Below are 14,799 nucleotides of genomic sequence, written 5' to 3'. Positions count from 1 at the left end.
CGAACCCCGTTAGATCGTTCAAATCCTTGAGAATAGTAATAATAACAGAGTTGTAGATTTTGTAATAAATACTCTCTACGGTGTATACGTCTATCCCACTTTCTGGCGTTGAATGAGGAATGAATGTAATATTTCCTAATTTATGTCGCTTTCTTTCAAAATTGAAAAATATTAAACCCAATCAAAAGCGAAATAAAAATGCAAATCAAAATGATTTTACATATACATAATATTAATATTTTATAAATTACCGAGCATCGAAGCTTCTGTTGGCTTGCCGTTGGTTGTTTATAACATTTTTTTCAGAGTGGCTTCAAAAGTTCCTGTAGCATTAGCATGGTCTCTATATGTGTTTGGCGAAGGGTTAACCAAATTTCGAAGTCTTAACTTAACCTGCGCCTTAATAGTGACCGATTTTTTTGTAGCTTTGGTTTTGTATTGTTAACAACGTCATCTTACAACTCATTAATTCGGTAATATGCGTAGCCAGTTATGGCTTTGTTAGAGCAAGGATATATCGCAGAACAAAATCAATTAAAAAAAAGAGTTTTGGAAACATATTCAAGAAATTACATAAGTAAAAATATCAATTCTTGTAAATTCTTAAAAATAAATACAGAAGAAAAGCAATAATGTAAAAAAAATCGGGGATCTTTAGCGTACAGGACTATCAACAAAATATTTTCGAAACCTTCGAACCCCATCAAGTTTGACTAACTGTCCGCCAAACATCCTATGTATTTAGTAGCTGTATGAGAAGGAACGATACCGTAGTTGAAAAATAAACAATAATTTTGTGTTAATTTGGGCCATAACAGAAATGTTTCCATTGTAAAATAAACAAATAATTAAAACACCTACGATATGTACATGTACATATATGGTATGTACTCCACACATATAATAAAAACTTTACAAGGAAATTATTTAACAATACAATAACCTCATTTTCAATTTACCATTGTTTTTAAGCTTCTGTTCATATTACCCCCATATAACTTGAACCAAGCAGGTACACACCAAAACACACAGCATAAAACGAAACAGTCTTAAGTAAAATGGATGTTTTGTTTTAAAACTGGGAGGTGTTACGGTTTTCTGTTTCCATCACGAATACATTTTGATCATTTGAATATGCCGTAACTCAATTTGTTCAAGTTTGGGATGTCTGAGTTGCGCTAGACTCACAGTAGAAATTGTGAGCGCATTATTTCCTTTACAGTGGGTTTCTCTGCGGTGTTCACAATGCAGAACGCCTTTTTTGTTTTACTGTCTTTCACAAAACATCTTCTTCGAACTTCCCTAACAATTTTTTGATATTTAATTTAATTTAAAATTCAAATTTACAAGAAAAAAATCGGTTTTCAACTAAAGCAGTTTCGTACCTAACCTCATACATTCGAATTAATCTAAGCAAAATGTCCGAATATCGTCGTTTTATAACATTCTAATTTTTTAAAATTTGCCATTTTATTTTATTTTTTTCGATGGTTTATTAATTAGGGTTAGGACAAAGTATATAATGTTTATATCAGATGCATCTGCAAAATTGATGGGTTAATTGCGACGATTCACGTGCGCCTTAGGGTTATACCAGTCATTTTTTATTTTTATGGCTTAGTAAAAAAATAAGCATATGAATGTAAATGAAACTCGTGACTTAAGTGACTTTTATCAAACTTGTTGCATAATATACTTTATGTGTATAAACCCAAATGGAAATTTAATTCCGTACCGGGATGCCACTATAACAGCATCACGTATAAATATCCGGGAACAAACACTCCGGGTTCGGTGCCCTATTGTCCGGATAAAGTATTATTCCGGGACGCGAACACAAAAGACATGTTGTCGTATTGACCCCCGCGTCGGGGTGGTTAATGACAGAGCAGGGGTCCGATTTGAGATTTGCGACCTCGATTACGTCAATTACTGTACAATATCTAGTTGTTAAAGCACTTGAAGACAAGGGCGGCCTCTGTATTCTTCTGTAGCAATACGTTCGCAAAGTATCGGTTCCTTCGGGTCAATAAAGTTCGCTAGATATAGGTTCCAAAATGGAGCGACAAAGTTTTTGTGTATCGCTTCCCTTTGATGTATTCGCCATAAGGTAAAGTGAGGTCTAATTCTTGTCATGGGAAGTACTTCGACAGTATTTGTGTTAGAGCAATAAAAAAAATTATACATATTGGATAAACTAATAGAGCAATTTCAATTTCAACTCCAAACTGTCCAAGATGTAGTGCTAGGGGTGAAGTTGCGCCTAAATTAATAACAGTACTCCAAGCAGAAGTGGAAAAATGTTTTCAATTCTAAACCAGTGAGGAAAGAAATAAATAGTGTGAGTTGTGGATACGAACCATACTTTCGAGAATTTAAAGTAGTTCAAAATCGAGAGCTTTAAGAAGGAACTTCTTCCAAAAATTGAGCTTGTATCAACATATACTGTGGTTATAAAGAATAAGAAAGTCGAGAATCGCTTAGAAAAAGATACAGCGTCTTTGTTACACTAATCAATTTAAAAGAATAATAAATAAATAACAAAACAATAAAGTTTTTTAAAAGCAAACATCTTCCCTAATGACCTACGATGCACAGGGTCTTTTTTAAGTTTCCTATGCTTCATAGGGGGAGTAGTCAAGTATTTAAAAAAAATTGATTTTGATCAACTTATAGGTAGCGCTCCCGATAATAAAAAAATATGCCAAACTAAGTTCAAATTTAAATTTCACGCCAAGTACCAAATATTGTCCACTTTATTTCCTCAAAAGGCTTGAGAAATCGCTCTATGAAACTAATTATAGAAGGAATAATTTAACGCCCTTTTGGAAGGAGCTAGTTGGATCGCCAATCTTTGTCGTGCCTACCGAGAAGAAGAATTACAATTTGTCCTAACGTATTTTTCAACGAAATCGTATTATTATAAGCTTCCTTTAAAATATGCTTTAATTATTGTCCTGAACGTCAGCAAAAATGTTTGTCCCAAAAGAAAATTAGTTTGTTGGCCTAGCTGTTGGTGTATTAAATATGCATTTTCCCTAGGAATTTATGAATTCTATAAAACGCTGGCAACTTTTTCTTCAAACGTACGATAATGTTTCGTGACATCATCAATTTGAAACAATGAAAAAATTAAGTCATTCCATCGAGCTCCTCAGATTTGAATGCGGTTTTAACAACCTCAACGACGAAACCTCAAGACCGACGGGACATAAATAATTTCGCGAAAACCGTCTGATGTTACCGTCAATCCTCAACGATCGTGCACATTTATTATTTTTCCACGAATACGGGACAATTCTTCCAAGATATTAATGACGCATCACAATAAACAAGTAACAATAAAGAATACGATATATATATTCGTACGTAGGAATCGTAAAGAGGTACGTGAAAAAACTGCTAAAGCATCCGACATCAGTGACGTGCAAATATTTTTGTCGTAACGCTTGTGAGAGTTTGTAGGCCGCTGAATTCTTTCCTTCCAAATAATGAATGATCACTATTATTGTTTAACGAAATAGACAATCGTTTTCTTGTTTACAATATTTTTATTAGTACATATCTTCGTTGAAATTCATCAAATTGTATACTTTTTCATATAGAGGGGCAACATGCAACATCAATTTTGGAGTGCGCGCCCGTGGTAAAGTTTATTTCTCCTTAGAAAAAACAAACACGCGCTACATAAACATAATGTTTTCAAACAAAATTTAATTGGAAAATGGCAACACGAAAGTCTTATAATTGGATTAAGCGGAGACAACCAAATGAATAGAATCTTTGTGTTTGTTCCATCCGGATGTTGTGCAGAGATGGCTTAACACAGATACGAGCCAGACAGAGACAGAGCCACACCCGCATAAATCATAAGAACCATTAAATAATGTACGTGATCGTTCGGTAGTTAAGATAGTTGACAGATACGATGTTTGTCTAAGAGCAACTCTGCAGGTGATTGGCTACCTTATTAATAATTCTACTGACTTTCAAAAGGAGCTTGTTCCTCGGGTAACTGCATTTCATAGATGAATTTATGTTTATTTAGTTGCCCATGTTGTCCTTTTAAATTATTATTCTAACTAAAACCCAATTCGCAGAGTAATATAACATAATGTGCGACATATAATGTCTGTACAGTTTCTAGTTTATTATCAAGAAATTTGTTTTTTTTGCATGGTTATTGCGGTTTAAGTGAATTTGTTCGATGCGGGATAGATTAAGATTAAATAAACAGTTTAGAAATTTTCAACATCAGTCGGAACGCAATCACTAAAAAAGAACAACAGTGATAATTTCGCATACGTAGATGATGACCGATTGGTCATCGAGCTACGGATGATGCGATGGAAAGAGAAATTGCCAAGATGCGCTAAGACGGTGGGCCTACGTGAGGTGCATTTATCACAAGGTTTGGGCATACGAGCTTCATCTACGCATGATGTGATCGAAAAAGCAGATATGGAACAACCAAGATGCAAGACGCTATAAAAGTTCCAAAATGAAATTGTGTTTTTTTAGAAGCAAATACGAATATTCAATACTGGTTTAATAACTCAGCAACTTAACAATCCAATTTTCCACGAAGATAATGCCAGATTGGTGTAGCCTCTATGCACAACAGAATACGACAAAGACCTGAACTGAGATAAAACTTGCATGATGGTGCTATATATCACCAATTTTTTAATTTTTTTGATACATTGTACATTTTCTTCAATACAGTTAAACTAGCTGGCGCAGATAATCGACATACAATTTGTCCGATGCTGATGTGGAAAATTTTTTATAAGGACATGTTTCTGATGTTTTATATGATAAAATTTTCAGTATAAGTTCCCGGAACAGCAAATGTTCGCTCGTAACGAAAAATCACAGTAATTCCGAATGTAAGGCAAAAAGAAGGGCATTGGGCTCTCTCATCCAGTCCGATTTTTTACACTTACGTACGGCGCACTTAATTCGTTTCGTTCGTTGTAGTTGAAAAATATGCAAACGAAGCTTTGTCCGTACCTATCAGAGCGCATTAAAAAATTCCGCATAAAGCGACATTTATTCACATTATTTGACCGTCAGGTTTGATGATGTTATTGCCAGCTCGGTACGTGACGGGAGAAGGAGCGTCGGCACCATTACAAGGCGGACTTTTATGAAGAATCGCAAAGGTCCACTGACCGCGTCGTTTAATACGTTGAATATGTTATATGCGTCTCGAGTTGACAATGCAACGACAGGGAGGGGGACTAATTTGTTGTTATTTGCCGGCTTTTCTACCAATTTATCCGTCGGAGAATTTCGTCTGGAGGTGTTTAATACGCGTTACCGCAGGAATCTGAAGGATCCAATTGACATTGTAGGAAAATTTTAATGCGCTGCTTTCTGACCGTGTAAACGTCAACGCGTGCCGTACAAGTCGTCGCAGTGGCGTACGCGACTCATGTAAGCTTTTTCCGAGGTATCTTAATATTTCTTCAAACATACAATATGTCTAAGAACTATGTGACACAAACACGGAAGCGCACAGCGGACGTTAAAAGAATACAAAAAGCTGGTATAATTTTTTTCTTGTAGGACTGGAGCTATTAGCAGTGACGTCCAATAAAATACGAATATACTCAAATATATTTTTAACCAGAAAATGACAAAATTTACATGTGATGTATTGCATGAATATTATTAGTACACAGTAAATATATTCCTACAGAACCTTTCGTACATAACCAAAACTTCACACACTAACTCGAATTTTGTGCCATTTTCTTTCTAAAAAGAAACCTCCATACACTGAACTCGTTTGTTTCCAGAAAATTGAAATTATTCTGGATATACTTTGACCAAATACTGCATAAAAAATGCCACTTCATAACTGAAAACTAGCGATTTGACGAACTGTCAAGGGCCGTGTGAATTGTAGAGACCCCAGATTTTTTTGATTGAAAAAAAGTTTTGAACTTATTTGCGCATGACTGTCAATATTTTATGTTTGATATAGACTTACGAATAAAATATCTCGATGCCGTTCTTTCTAACATAAAAGTGCTTTTCAACATTCGCAAATGGTTTTCGACAAAAAATACAAAAACCATTTGACAAGTTATTATCAAAATTTACATTCATTGTAATTGATTAATTTGACTTATACTAAATTATGTTCTATGTAAGCTTCTCCCATTCGGATTACTTAGTTGACGATGACAATGTCGTTGCACTTGAAAGAATATGTCTTATTTGTTGTTTGTCACTGGGGATCTATTTTCGTTGGAATTTCAATAAGATCATGAGCAAGGACGACCAAATATTACACTTCATTCGATAATGACCTTTGGTCGTTTACGGCTTAACACTGCTGACAACAGATCCTAATCTAACACTCGGAATTATCTGCATATTTGATTTTTATTGAATTCTAATCGTTTGCCACAAGTCCTTATACATATTCATGGCACAAATTTTGCCGCGGGCAGTACTTTGTGTCGGTAGTCGGGTTTATCTACGAAGTAATGGATGATCATTTGTAATTCGATTAAATCTCGGATAATTATGGATTTTACAAATAATAGCTTCCGCATATTTTTTTCGTCCGAATGTGACGATGCGCTTCGTTTTCTGGAAAGTTCGTACGTTCCTTCGTATCTCTTCATGCCACTGGTGCATCGTCTTATAGTATGTTTTGCTTGTTGCTTAGGTTTGTAGAGATTAGGTGACAAACATTCCACTGATTTCAAGTAGATCTTCCTTTGGTCCCTAGACGCGCAGACCCAAAGCTCTTTCGAATTCTTTCTGGGACTGTTTTTATATTGTGCGTTATCGGAGAAATTATAGAGTTGACTCAAATCTTGGCCGTTGACATTTTGACCGCCATTAAAATCAAATTACTTCTTGTACCACTAAAAAACGAAAATTTACCACATTTTAAAACTTAACTTTAATTTTTGTTTAATGTTCAATGTACGTTGCAAAATTTGTTCTTGCAATCAGACTAAGCGTTCCTAGAAGAATGTTCACCCAAAAAACTCTAAGCCGGATACTGTGTAATTAGGGGAAATTGTTTTCATTTAAAATATGCGTTTTCTCATATTCTGGAAGTCTGATAATAGCAGTCGTAATTAGCGGAAATTAGTTGTAAATTGTTATTTATTGGCAGAAGTGGTGATTTAGTATACACAGATCCACTACTGATAAACTGAACTCTTTGTTCCTTATTTACTTTTTACGTTAATGATGAGTTGTACCCAATTATATTTAGTATGTCTGGGATTATGTCCAAAATTTAAGGCCTTTCTTATTTTAACGGCATCTAGAAGTTCGCACTCCCTATCAACTCATTAATAAAAAGTTCGTTCGGTCCACGAAACTTCCATCAATCGGGGCACCTCGCACATTTCTAAACGGCCAATCCTTCTCATGGCTGTGAGTTAATAAGAAATAAGAAGGCAATGAAAGTAAAATCCGTTATCGTCATACATTAGCAATAATCGTTTGATTAACATTGCGAGTCGACAATTTTTAATGTGTCGTATCGGACGGAGTCGAGAGATTCCAACAATAAAAACCGTTTGCACGTGATCCGTCGAACCAAGCAAAAAAAAAACGGCGGACATCCCGATGATCAGTAAATCAAACGGAATCGCACGAGTTTTTCCAGGCACGTTTTCAGCGTTCCACCCGGTCGTCGTCCGTCCGTCGTATATGGTCTCTCGAATTCCTACAATGAAATGGTAGTGCGATTGTGGATCATAATGACATGTTCTGGCGACGAGCGCGTATGTCGAATGCCTCGAGCTGGTCTCCGGCCAGTATATCATACCGGTCTCCACGCCCACTTCAAACAACGTCGTTACCCAACAACAATAACAATTTGTTACGGGAATAATAGCGCCCCGTAATAAGCCGAACGGATCGGGTCAGATCTCGAGCGATCGTATCGCGTCGCACCACCACCGTCCTACTGAAATGAAATCTGCGGACTGTGGTGATGATCCTTCGGGACGATAATTTCGTGCTGCTGACGATTTTGCGAACTGCTCTATCGATTAGGTACCGATAGTTTGGTATACTTCGACCAAAATTATAGTGGTTTTACAACCGACCCCGTCATTAACTTTGCCTACTGTTTATTACTCCAGCCCCTTATAGAACACCCTGCCGAGCAGACCCTTACCCGTAACCATTTCAGGACCGTCCTAGGAATTTATCAACCTACACTAACAAGCGGGATATAAGTATGTTTTCAATCTTATTTGCCGAGCAATTCTTGAAACATATACATAAAAAAATTAGTACAAAGTAACAATTTATTATGTTCTATTTCATTACATTCCTACATAGTATCATTATTAATCTACAAAATATTAAATATAATAATAATAAAGTATCCGTAACTTAAAAAATCGTCACTATCGGTACTGTCGTTAGCTAGTTCAATAATCAACTGAGCCACTAGTCGTTCTCCATAAATATTTTATTCTTCTATTACTCGTTTTTCACCTCTTGCCGTATTACGTTTATGGTGCTATCACTAAATTTTGGTGCAGTGTTATTTCTTCGTATATGCGCCTTCAACTCAAACCAAATCATCTCAATCGGGTTATGTATACTTAGTTGATTTCAGATCTTTACTCTACTCCCCCTTCTGAATTTCTTATAACATTGTAAACATTCAAAACAATTTGTTTAGCATCCGAAGACAAATGGATCCGTTTTTTATTTGCTGAGGTAGTTCGTCTTCCAAATTGTCATTAGGTTCGACTACCATCTCCACTTCGTCTTCAAATTATGCGTTGTTTCCCATGTCTTCTTCTAATAGGAGAACATCTGCTTCATTCCACGGTCTCCATATTTTAAAGTGGTTAAAAAACGGGAACCTCCAAAAAATTTTTAATTGTAAGATTCTAATAAATATTTATCTGTATTCTTATGACTTACCTTTATCTACCGCGAATATAATCTATAGTCTTGAAAAAGACAGTTATTGTTTACAAATCCAAGAATTGTGTAGAAGACACAAAAATACAAGAAGAAGAATGATGATAATCGACAGGCACACAAGACAAAAATGATTATTTTCAAACTTACCTGTAAGATAAATAGAGTACTTTCCCTTACCCTTTGAACTATCCAGTGAAAACAGCCTCGCAGGGTCAAAGCTCGAGAATCAGGTACATAAATATTATATAAATAAATATTGGAGGGATCACATTCAAATACCTCTGTAATTTATACGAACCTATTGCAATTTAGATTAAACTCTTAAGAAGGATACAAATCACGTGATGCAAAAATAAACGCTTCTACTCATTCAAGAATACCACACATCATCAACGCTTAATCAAATTTAAAAAGGTCTATTTACTTTTCAAATTAAAATTTCAATTTTCTACAAATATTCGTTAGGGGCCATCTCATTCAAGACCTACTTAATGCAGAATAAACATCTGTTGGGATGGGTTTTACCACGGTTCTGCGAAGGTTTGCGGTTAAGGTACTGTAGAATACTTCAAACTTCAAAGCAATAAATGCACTATATTTTTGGTCGTACAATAGCAAATACGATATTCGTATTAGGACTCGCCGCATTATTTCGAGAATTGATCAACCGTTGACGTTTCACTTGCTTTAGTGGATGATTCGCGTTGAGCATTACATTGATAGCTCTGGCGATCTTAAAAATATAATGGACACTAAAATTTCACATATTTGTTGTAATTACCGTTAAATAAAAGCACTTGTAATTTGTGAAATTTTTGCATATTTATTTGGCCTTTATTGTAAAGTTTACAAATGGCGAAGTCCTGAGTAGCTCTTATTCTACCACCTTCCTACATCATACTTCGCGTCTGTCTCGTTTCTTCTCGCCTTCGGGAGCTTCCATTTTCTGCAAGTATCAGCTTTACAAAATTACTTATTTAACTATCTGTTTAGTTCCTATTTGTCTTTGGTTCTCACCCTACCTCTGTAGGCCGAATATTCCAATCCAATCTTTGAATTAGTCCAGTCCAAGTCTCACAAAAATAAGATGGTGTCGGTCTTGTATATTCTTATTTTTACTTTCCCTGACACTCCCTTGTCCTTTTGTTAAAGTTCCAGTACGTCCAGCTGTTATTGTTGCCCTTTTAATAGAATTCTTTTTTTTCCTTAAATTAAAATATAAATTCCAACCGAAAATGACAATAATACAGAGAATAGTGTTACACATATGTTATCATACGTAAAGGTACGGTGAAACAAAGTTAGTCGGAATCGAAAAGTTGTTAAAATTGCGTTGATTGCGATGATTTCTGATGATTCCTATTATCGCCGAGCACAGTGCAAGTTACTAAACAAAAAGTAAATTGCGGACAAAAACCGAGAGGTAATTATAAATGTTCTCAATTTCGAGCCAAGGGAAGGAATTTATATTTTATAAATGTTTTATTAAGTTCAAAAATAAACCTACAACAGTCATTCTAAAGTTTCTGAGATCACTTCATTTACTATCGACAGTACTAAAGATTCATATAATTTGAAGGTTAAGATGCTTATGTTGGGATCTTAGAGCAAAATATGACGTTTGCAATTGCAATAGAACTCTCAAATATAAACTTAGATTTTCACATTCCTTCTTATCGCGAGTTTCACTCCACCAATAAATGGTGCAAGAGAGACTCATTGCTCTTAATTTGCCTCATATAGAATTTGCCAGTTTGCTGTTGGTACCAAAAATAATGCACAACCAGAAAGTAGCGATTGCAATTTTCTAGAAATATTTCACAATTTGTTTTGGATCCTACGTTGTCATTACTTTCGTTAAATAAAAATTTGCCTCAACTTACTGCTGTCAAAAAATCGAATTAAAATTTTTGTACTTACTCATCCCACTTTTTTACCTCTTGTGTGTTTTTGCTCTTTTTCCCAAATCAATGCCAACTCCGTCAAATAAAATACCCTGTATATTTTATTAAAGATTTATTACCTCATACACTTTGCTTATTGTTTTTAATACAAAGGAGCAATAATTTTATGGAAATAGTTTAATGACAAACATATTTTTCAAATTCACCTTTTGATTTCCTCCTGGATTTTAATTTTTTTCTCACTTCTTCGCAATATTCATATTTGTCCATAACACTAAAATAATATGACAATACGTAATAATACAATGTGGTTTTTTCTTACGTTATTTCAAATTATAAGATGATTAATTATAAAAAAACAAGTACGCAGACTTTTTAGTTACACAATTGCATTGTGATTCATGACAATCCTTACTTCTACATTACCCCCAATTCATTTTAAATTAGAGCTTAACACTCTGGTTTATTTTGTTCCAGGTCAATAGGCCGCTCACTATGAAAAAAGAAGGGATCCAAACCAGAAATCGGAAACTGTCGTCAAAGAGCAAAAAGAAGAAGAGCGGCGGAGCTTGCCTATCGTTAGGCGGAATGATGGGCGACATGATGAAGCCCTTGGACAGTAAAGGTGGTTTTGGTGGCGGTTTCGGAGGTGGTATGGGCGGCGGACATCCTCATCTGAACGCTGCACTCCATCCGCACCATGCCATGAGTCACTGGTACCAAAATAGCACGCATCCTCACGGATTCGTTTCAGGTCCACCTCCTCCAGCACCTCCACCCGCAGCATCGTATCACCATCACATGAGTTCACTCAGCGCAGCAGGATTAGGATTAACGTCAAATGGAATGGTGAGTAATTCTTACAATATGCGGTGCTGAAACTCACCATCTTTTTTATGTCATGCTATGGGTCGCATCTACAATCGGCACATATTTCAGTTACTGAAAACTGGGTCGTAGTGAAATAGTTGCTAGATGGTTGTACCAAAACTACTGGTACTGGTACGGCTTATATTGTTTGGTTGTTATTTTTGAGAAAATTCTTGAAACGCATAACAATGCTTTTAATTTTCTTTTTGTTTTGTTTATTTTGTTAAATCCGATATTGATTCACATTTCCTTTGTTTCAGGCCGGTTGGAGGTCAGAATACACGTGATAAGGGCATTGCCAATAAGGAATTAATTTATATAATGTCAAACAAAGTCCTGTAGATATTGTGTTAAAAGTGATCATAAAAAATCTGGTCATAGTTTCCTGTATATTTGTATTTAAACTAAATGTGTACATTGTGTAAAGAAAAATACGTTTGTTCAGTGACTTCGTGACCAGGTTCTTTTGTAATTAAGTACAAAATACGTTTGTAATGTATTGTAAATAGATGTTAGGTCATTTTAAGATAATTTTTAATACAGATGAGATAGTGTAAATAGGAGATTATAAAAACACTGTGCAATCCTTCACATCTAAATTAAATTTATATTAAGCAAACTGTAATGTTATGTACAGGGTGCCACATTTTTTTACTAGATGCGGTAAAATGTTCAAATTAAAAGATATCACAGCCAAACAACGTAGTGACAATTTTCGGTTTCTTTTTACCCTATTTTTTTCAAAAATCCGCCCTGTACATCAAAAAGGAAGAAGCGAAGAAGTACCTCTGCTATTGAATGACTTTCTTAGAATGTTATCTTGCAATAACATTAAAAATGTTAGTGAGACATTTTTTTATAAACTCATTCAACAATTGAGAGACGTGCTATAGACTGCAATTTACTGTAAATATTTTACTAATGATATTAAATTATGAAAACCGACGTAAATAATTATTTTTGTTGTTGAACAGTTTGAAAAGTTGTTTTTTCAAAATTGATTTCAAGCCTAAGAATATCGTTGGAAGAAGGAAGCTGTCATAAGTATTTTATTCATGCAACAGCCTTTGGGTCTACGTTTTTTTCATTACTACATATAATTTTATCACATAATTTACCCGTTGCATCGGTTTTTAAATTTCAAAATTTGTTGGACCGCCCCATTTATTATACGTACTTTTTTATTTAAATTTGATTACGAAACATTGAAATGTAATTGGGAATTTAGCAAATAATTTAAAGAATCAACTGTGTATATAAAAAATTGATGTATGTATATGATCTTTGTGTGATATATAATAAAAATATTTAAACTCACTTCTGCATTTTATATAGTCCTTGGTCAAAATAAATTAGCGTATTTTTTTTAGTACGCTAGTTTTTCTTTTCCTAACAGAAGAGATTAAATCGATATATGCAATGGTAATAGCAACCAAGGTATGTTAAGAAACTCTAAAGCTACTGAAGGGGTCCATTTGAATTTGTTTGAAAGTTATTAATTAATCAATAAAAAATATCTGCCATCTTTTGATAGTTTTTCGGCTCAGATTGCAGATTTGTGCCTGTGCCTGCACTCTTCAAAAAGTATAGTGGTTTACAGCAAAAAAAACTAGTTCCCAACTTGTAAGTAGCAAATTTGTAATCAAAGAAAGATTTGACCAAAATATAACTAAAAATATAATTTCTATGTAATGCCTTATAGATGTTTCTGGTTTTGAAAATTATTAATTTATTCTTATCGACCTGACAAATTCCACTGGGCTTTGGATAAAACATATCGTTTGTATCGTTTTCTAATTAGATAATTAATTTAAATTAAAATAAGATGAAGGAAATTTTCGACAACGCGTGTGTTTTTTAATATGAATACAGTATGTAATTGGGATTATTCCAAATTTTTGACTGACTGACAGATATTTTTAAATGTTAATCTAAATTTTGCTATTTGCAGAACATTTATCAAATTCTGTGCTGAAAAACAACTTAAACCAATTCCTTCTAAAGGACCGAGTTCCTGGGTCAAACAGATCTTTTTTTTCACAATCGCTGGATATTAAGAAATTATTGATAGTGAACAGTTCATCAAGACATACCATGTTAGATTACGTCGAAACACCGAGCTTCCAGTTTATTGAAAGAGCGCTGTGTTCGCGTGTTATAAAATGTAAAACTGAGGAATCTACAAGTGCAACGTTCACTTCCAAATGACATTTAAAGGAATTACTGTGGTGGAAAACATCTGCACCTCTCCCTGCGCCAAGACAAGGTCGTGGTAAGTCTAGGTATGCCCGGTGTGTCCAAAGGAAGGCAGGTGAGTCGGCCGACGGCACGGCTTCACATGCCGAATAACTTAAATATTAAATTAACTGCCTTCGAGCCGACGTTAACAATAAAATTAAGACGCACAGTATACGATCTATAGCTTTTTAATGGGAACCTATAAGCCGCACTATCAATTAGGGCGGGGGGGGGGGCTATTTGATAGTGCTTACAACGAAGAGTTTCGTTACTTTGCGTTTTTTTTTAAGCTCTAGCTCTAATTTTACTGGTTTCTTTACCAGAGACATATTTACAATTTAATAAAAAATAAAAACACTAAACTAGGTTAAAGTTATTTGAAAGAAGAGACTAAATACTGCAGAACTAAAATTTTAGTACCTACAGGCTGTTTGCCAGTGGTTTTTGCGATTCACGGCTTCGCAGCAGCCGAATATGATATGAAGCATTTCCAATTCTTTATTGCTAATTTCTTCATGACGCAATATTTAATTGAACCTTCCAGTTGGCCATATGATCGGCCGCATTTTCAGCTGTAATTGGTAATTCTGTTCCGATCAAATCTCTATCTGATCTGTATGGATAATCAATTGTGTGCGAGGTGATACTGATATGAGTTTGTTGTCTATTGAACATTGGCTATATCATTACGGTTAATTGGAATTGGCAAAAATCAAAGAATTCTTTTTTAAATGCTTTCAAATTGATTATAACAGTGTCCCTCCTCATCCTGGCCGATGGTAGATTATATTCATTTGGTTTTATAACGTTCTTAAATTATAGTATGCGAAATCGTAAGAAAGTTACATGAAAAATTTGG

At 34.8% G+C, this 14,799-nt stretch overlaps 1 protein-coding gene across 2 annotated transcripts in view; it reads left to right on the top strand.

Moving 5' to 3' along the window:
* LOC132703715 (GATA-binding factor C) overlaps positions 1-13,006 on the top strand; it is a 100,675-nt gene extending 87,669 nt beyond the window's left edge. Inside the window, exons 6-7 of one of the 2 annotated variants that reach the window (XM_060673145.1) lie at positions 11,310-11,681; positions 11,963-13,006. In XM_060673145.1, coding sequence (XP_060529128.1) covers positions 11,310-11,681; positions 11,963-11,989 — 399 coding nt within the window. In that variant the 3' untranslated portion in view covers positions 11,990-13,006. The remainder of the gene's footprint in view (positions 1-11,309; positions 11,682-11,962) is intronic. The other variant, XM_060673144.1, reaches the window with a different exon arrangement.
* The last annotated feature ends 1,793 nt before the right edge of the window (positions 13,007-14,799 follow it).

Source organism: Cylas formicarius, unplaced genomic scaffold (assembly GCF_029955315.1).
Source record: "Cylas formicarius isolate icCylForm1 unplaced genomic scaffold, icCylForm1.1 PGA_scaffold_6__28_contigs__length_40554024, whole genome shotgun sequence".
Lineage (NCBI taxonomy): Eukaryota > Metazoa > Arthropoda > Insecta > Coleoptera > Brentidae > Cylas > Cylas formicarius.
The sequence above is the reverse complement of the archived record's forward strand: the minus strand, read 5'-3'. Positions and strand labels throughout refer to the sequence as shown.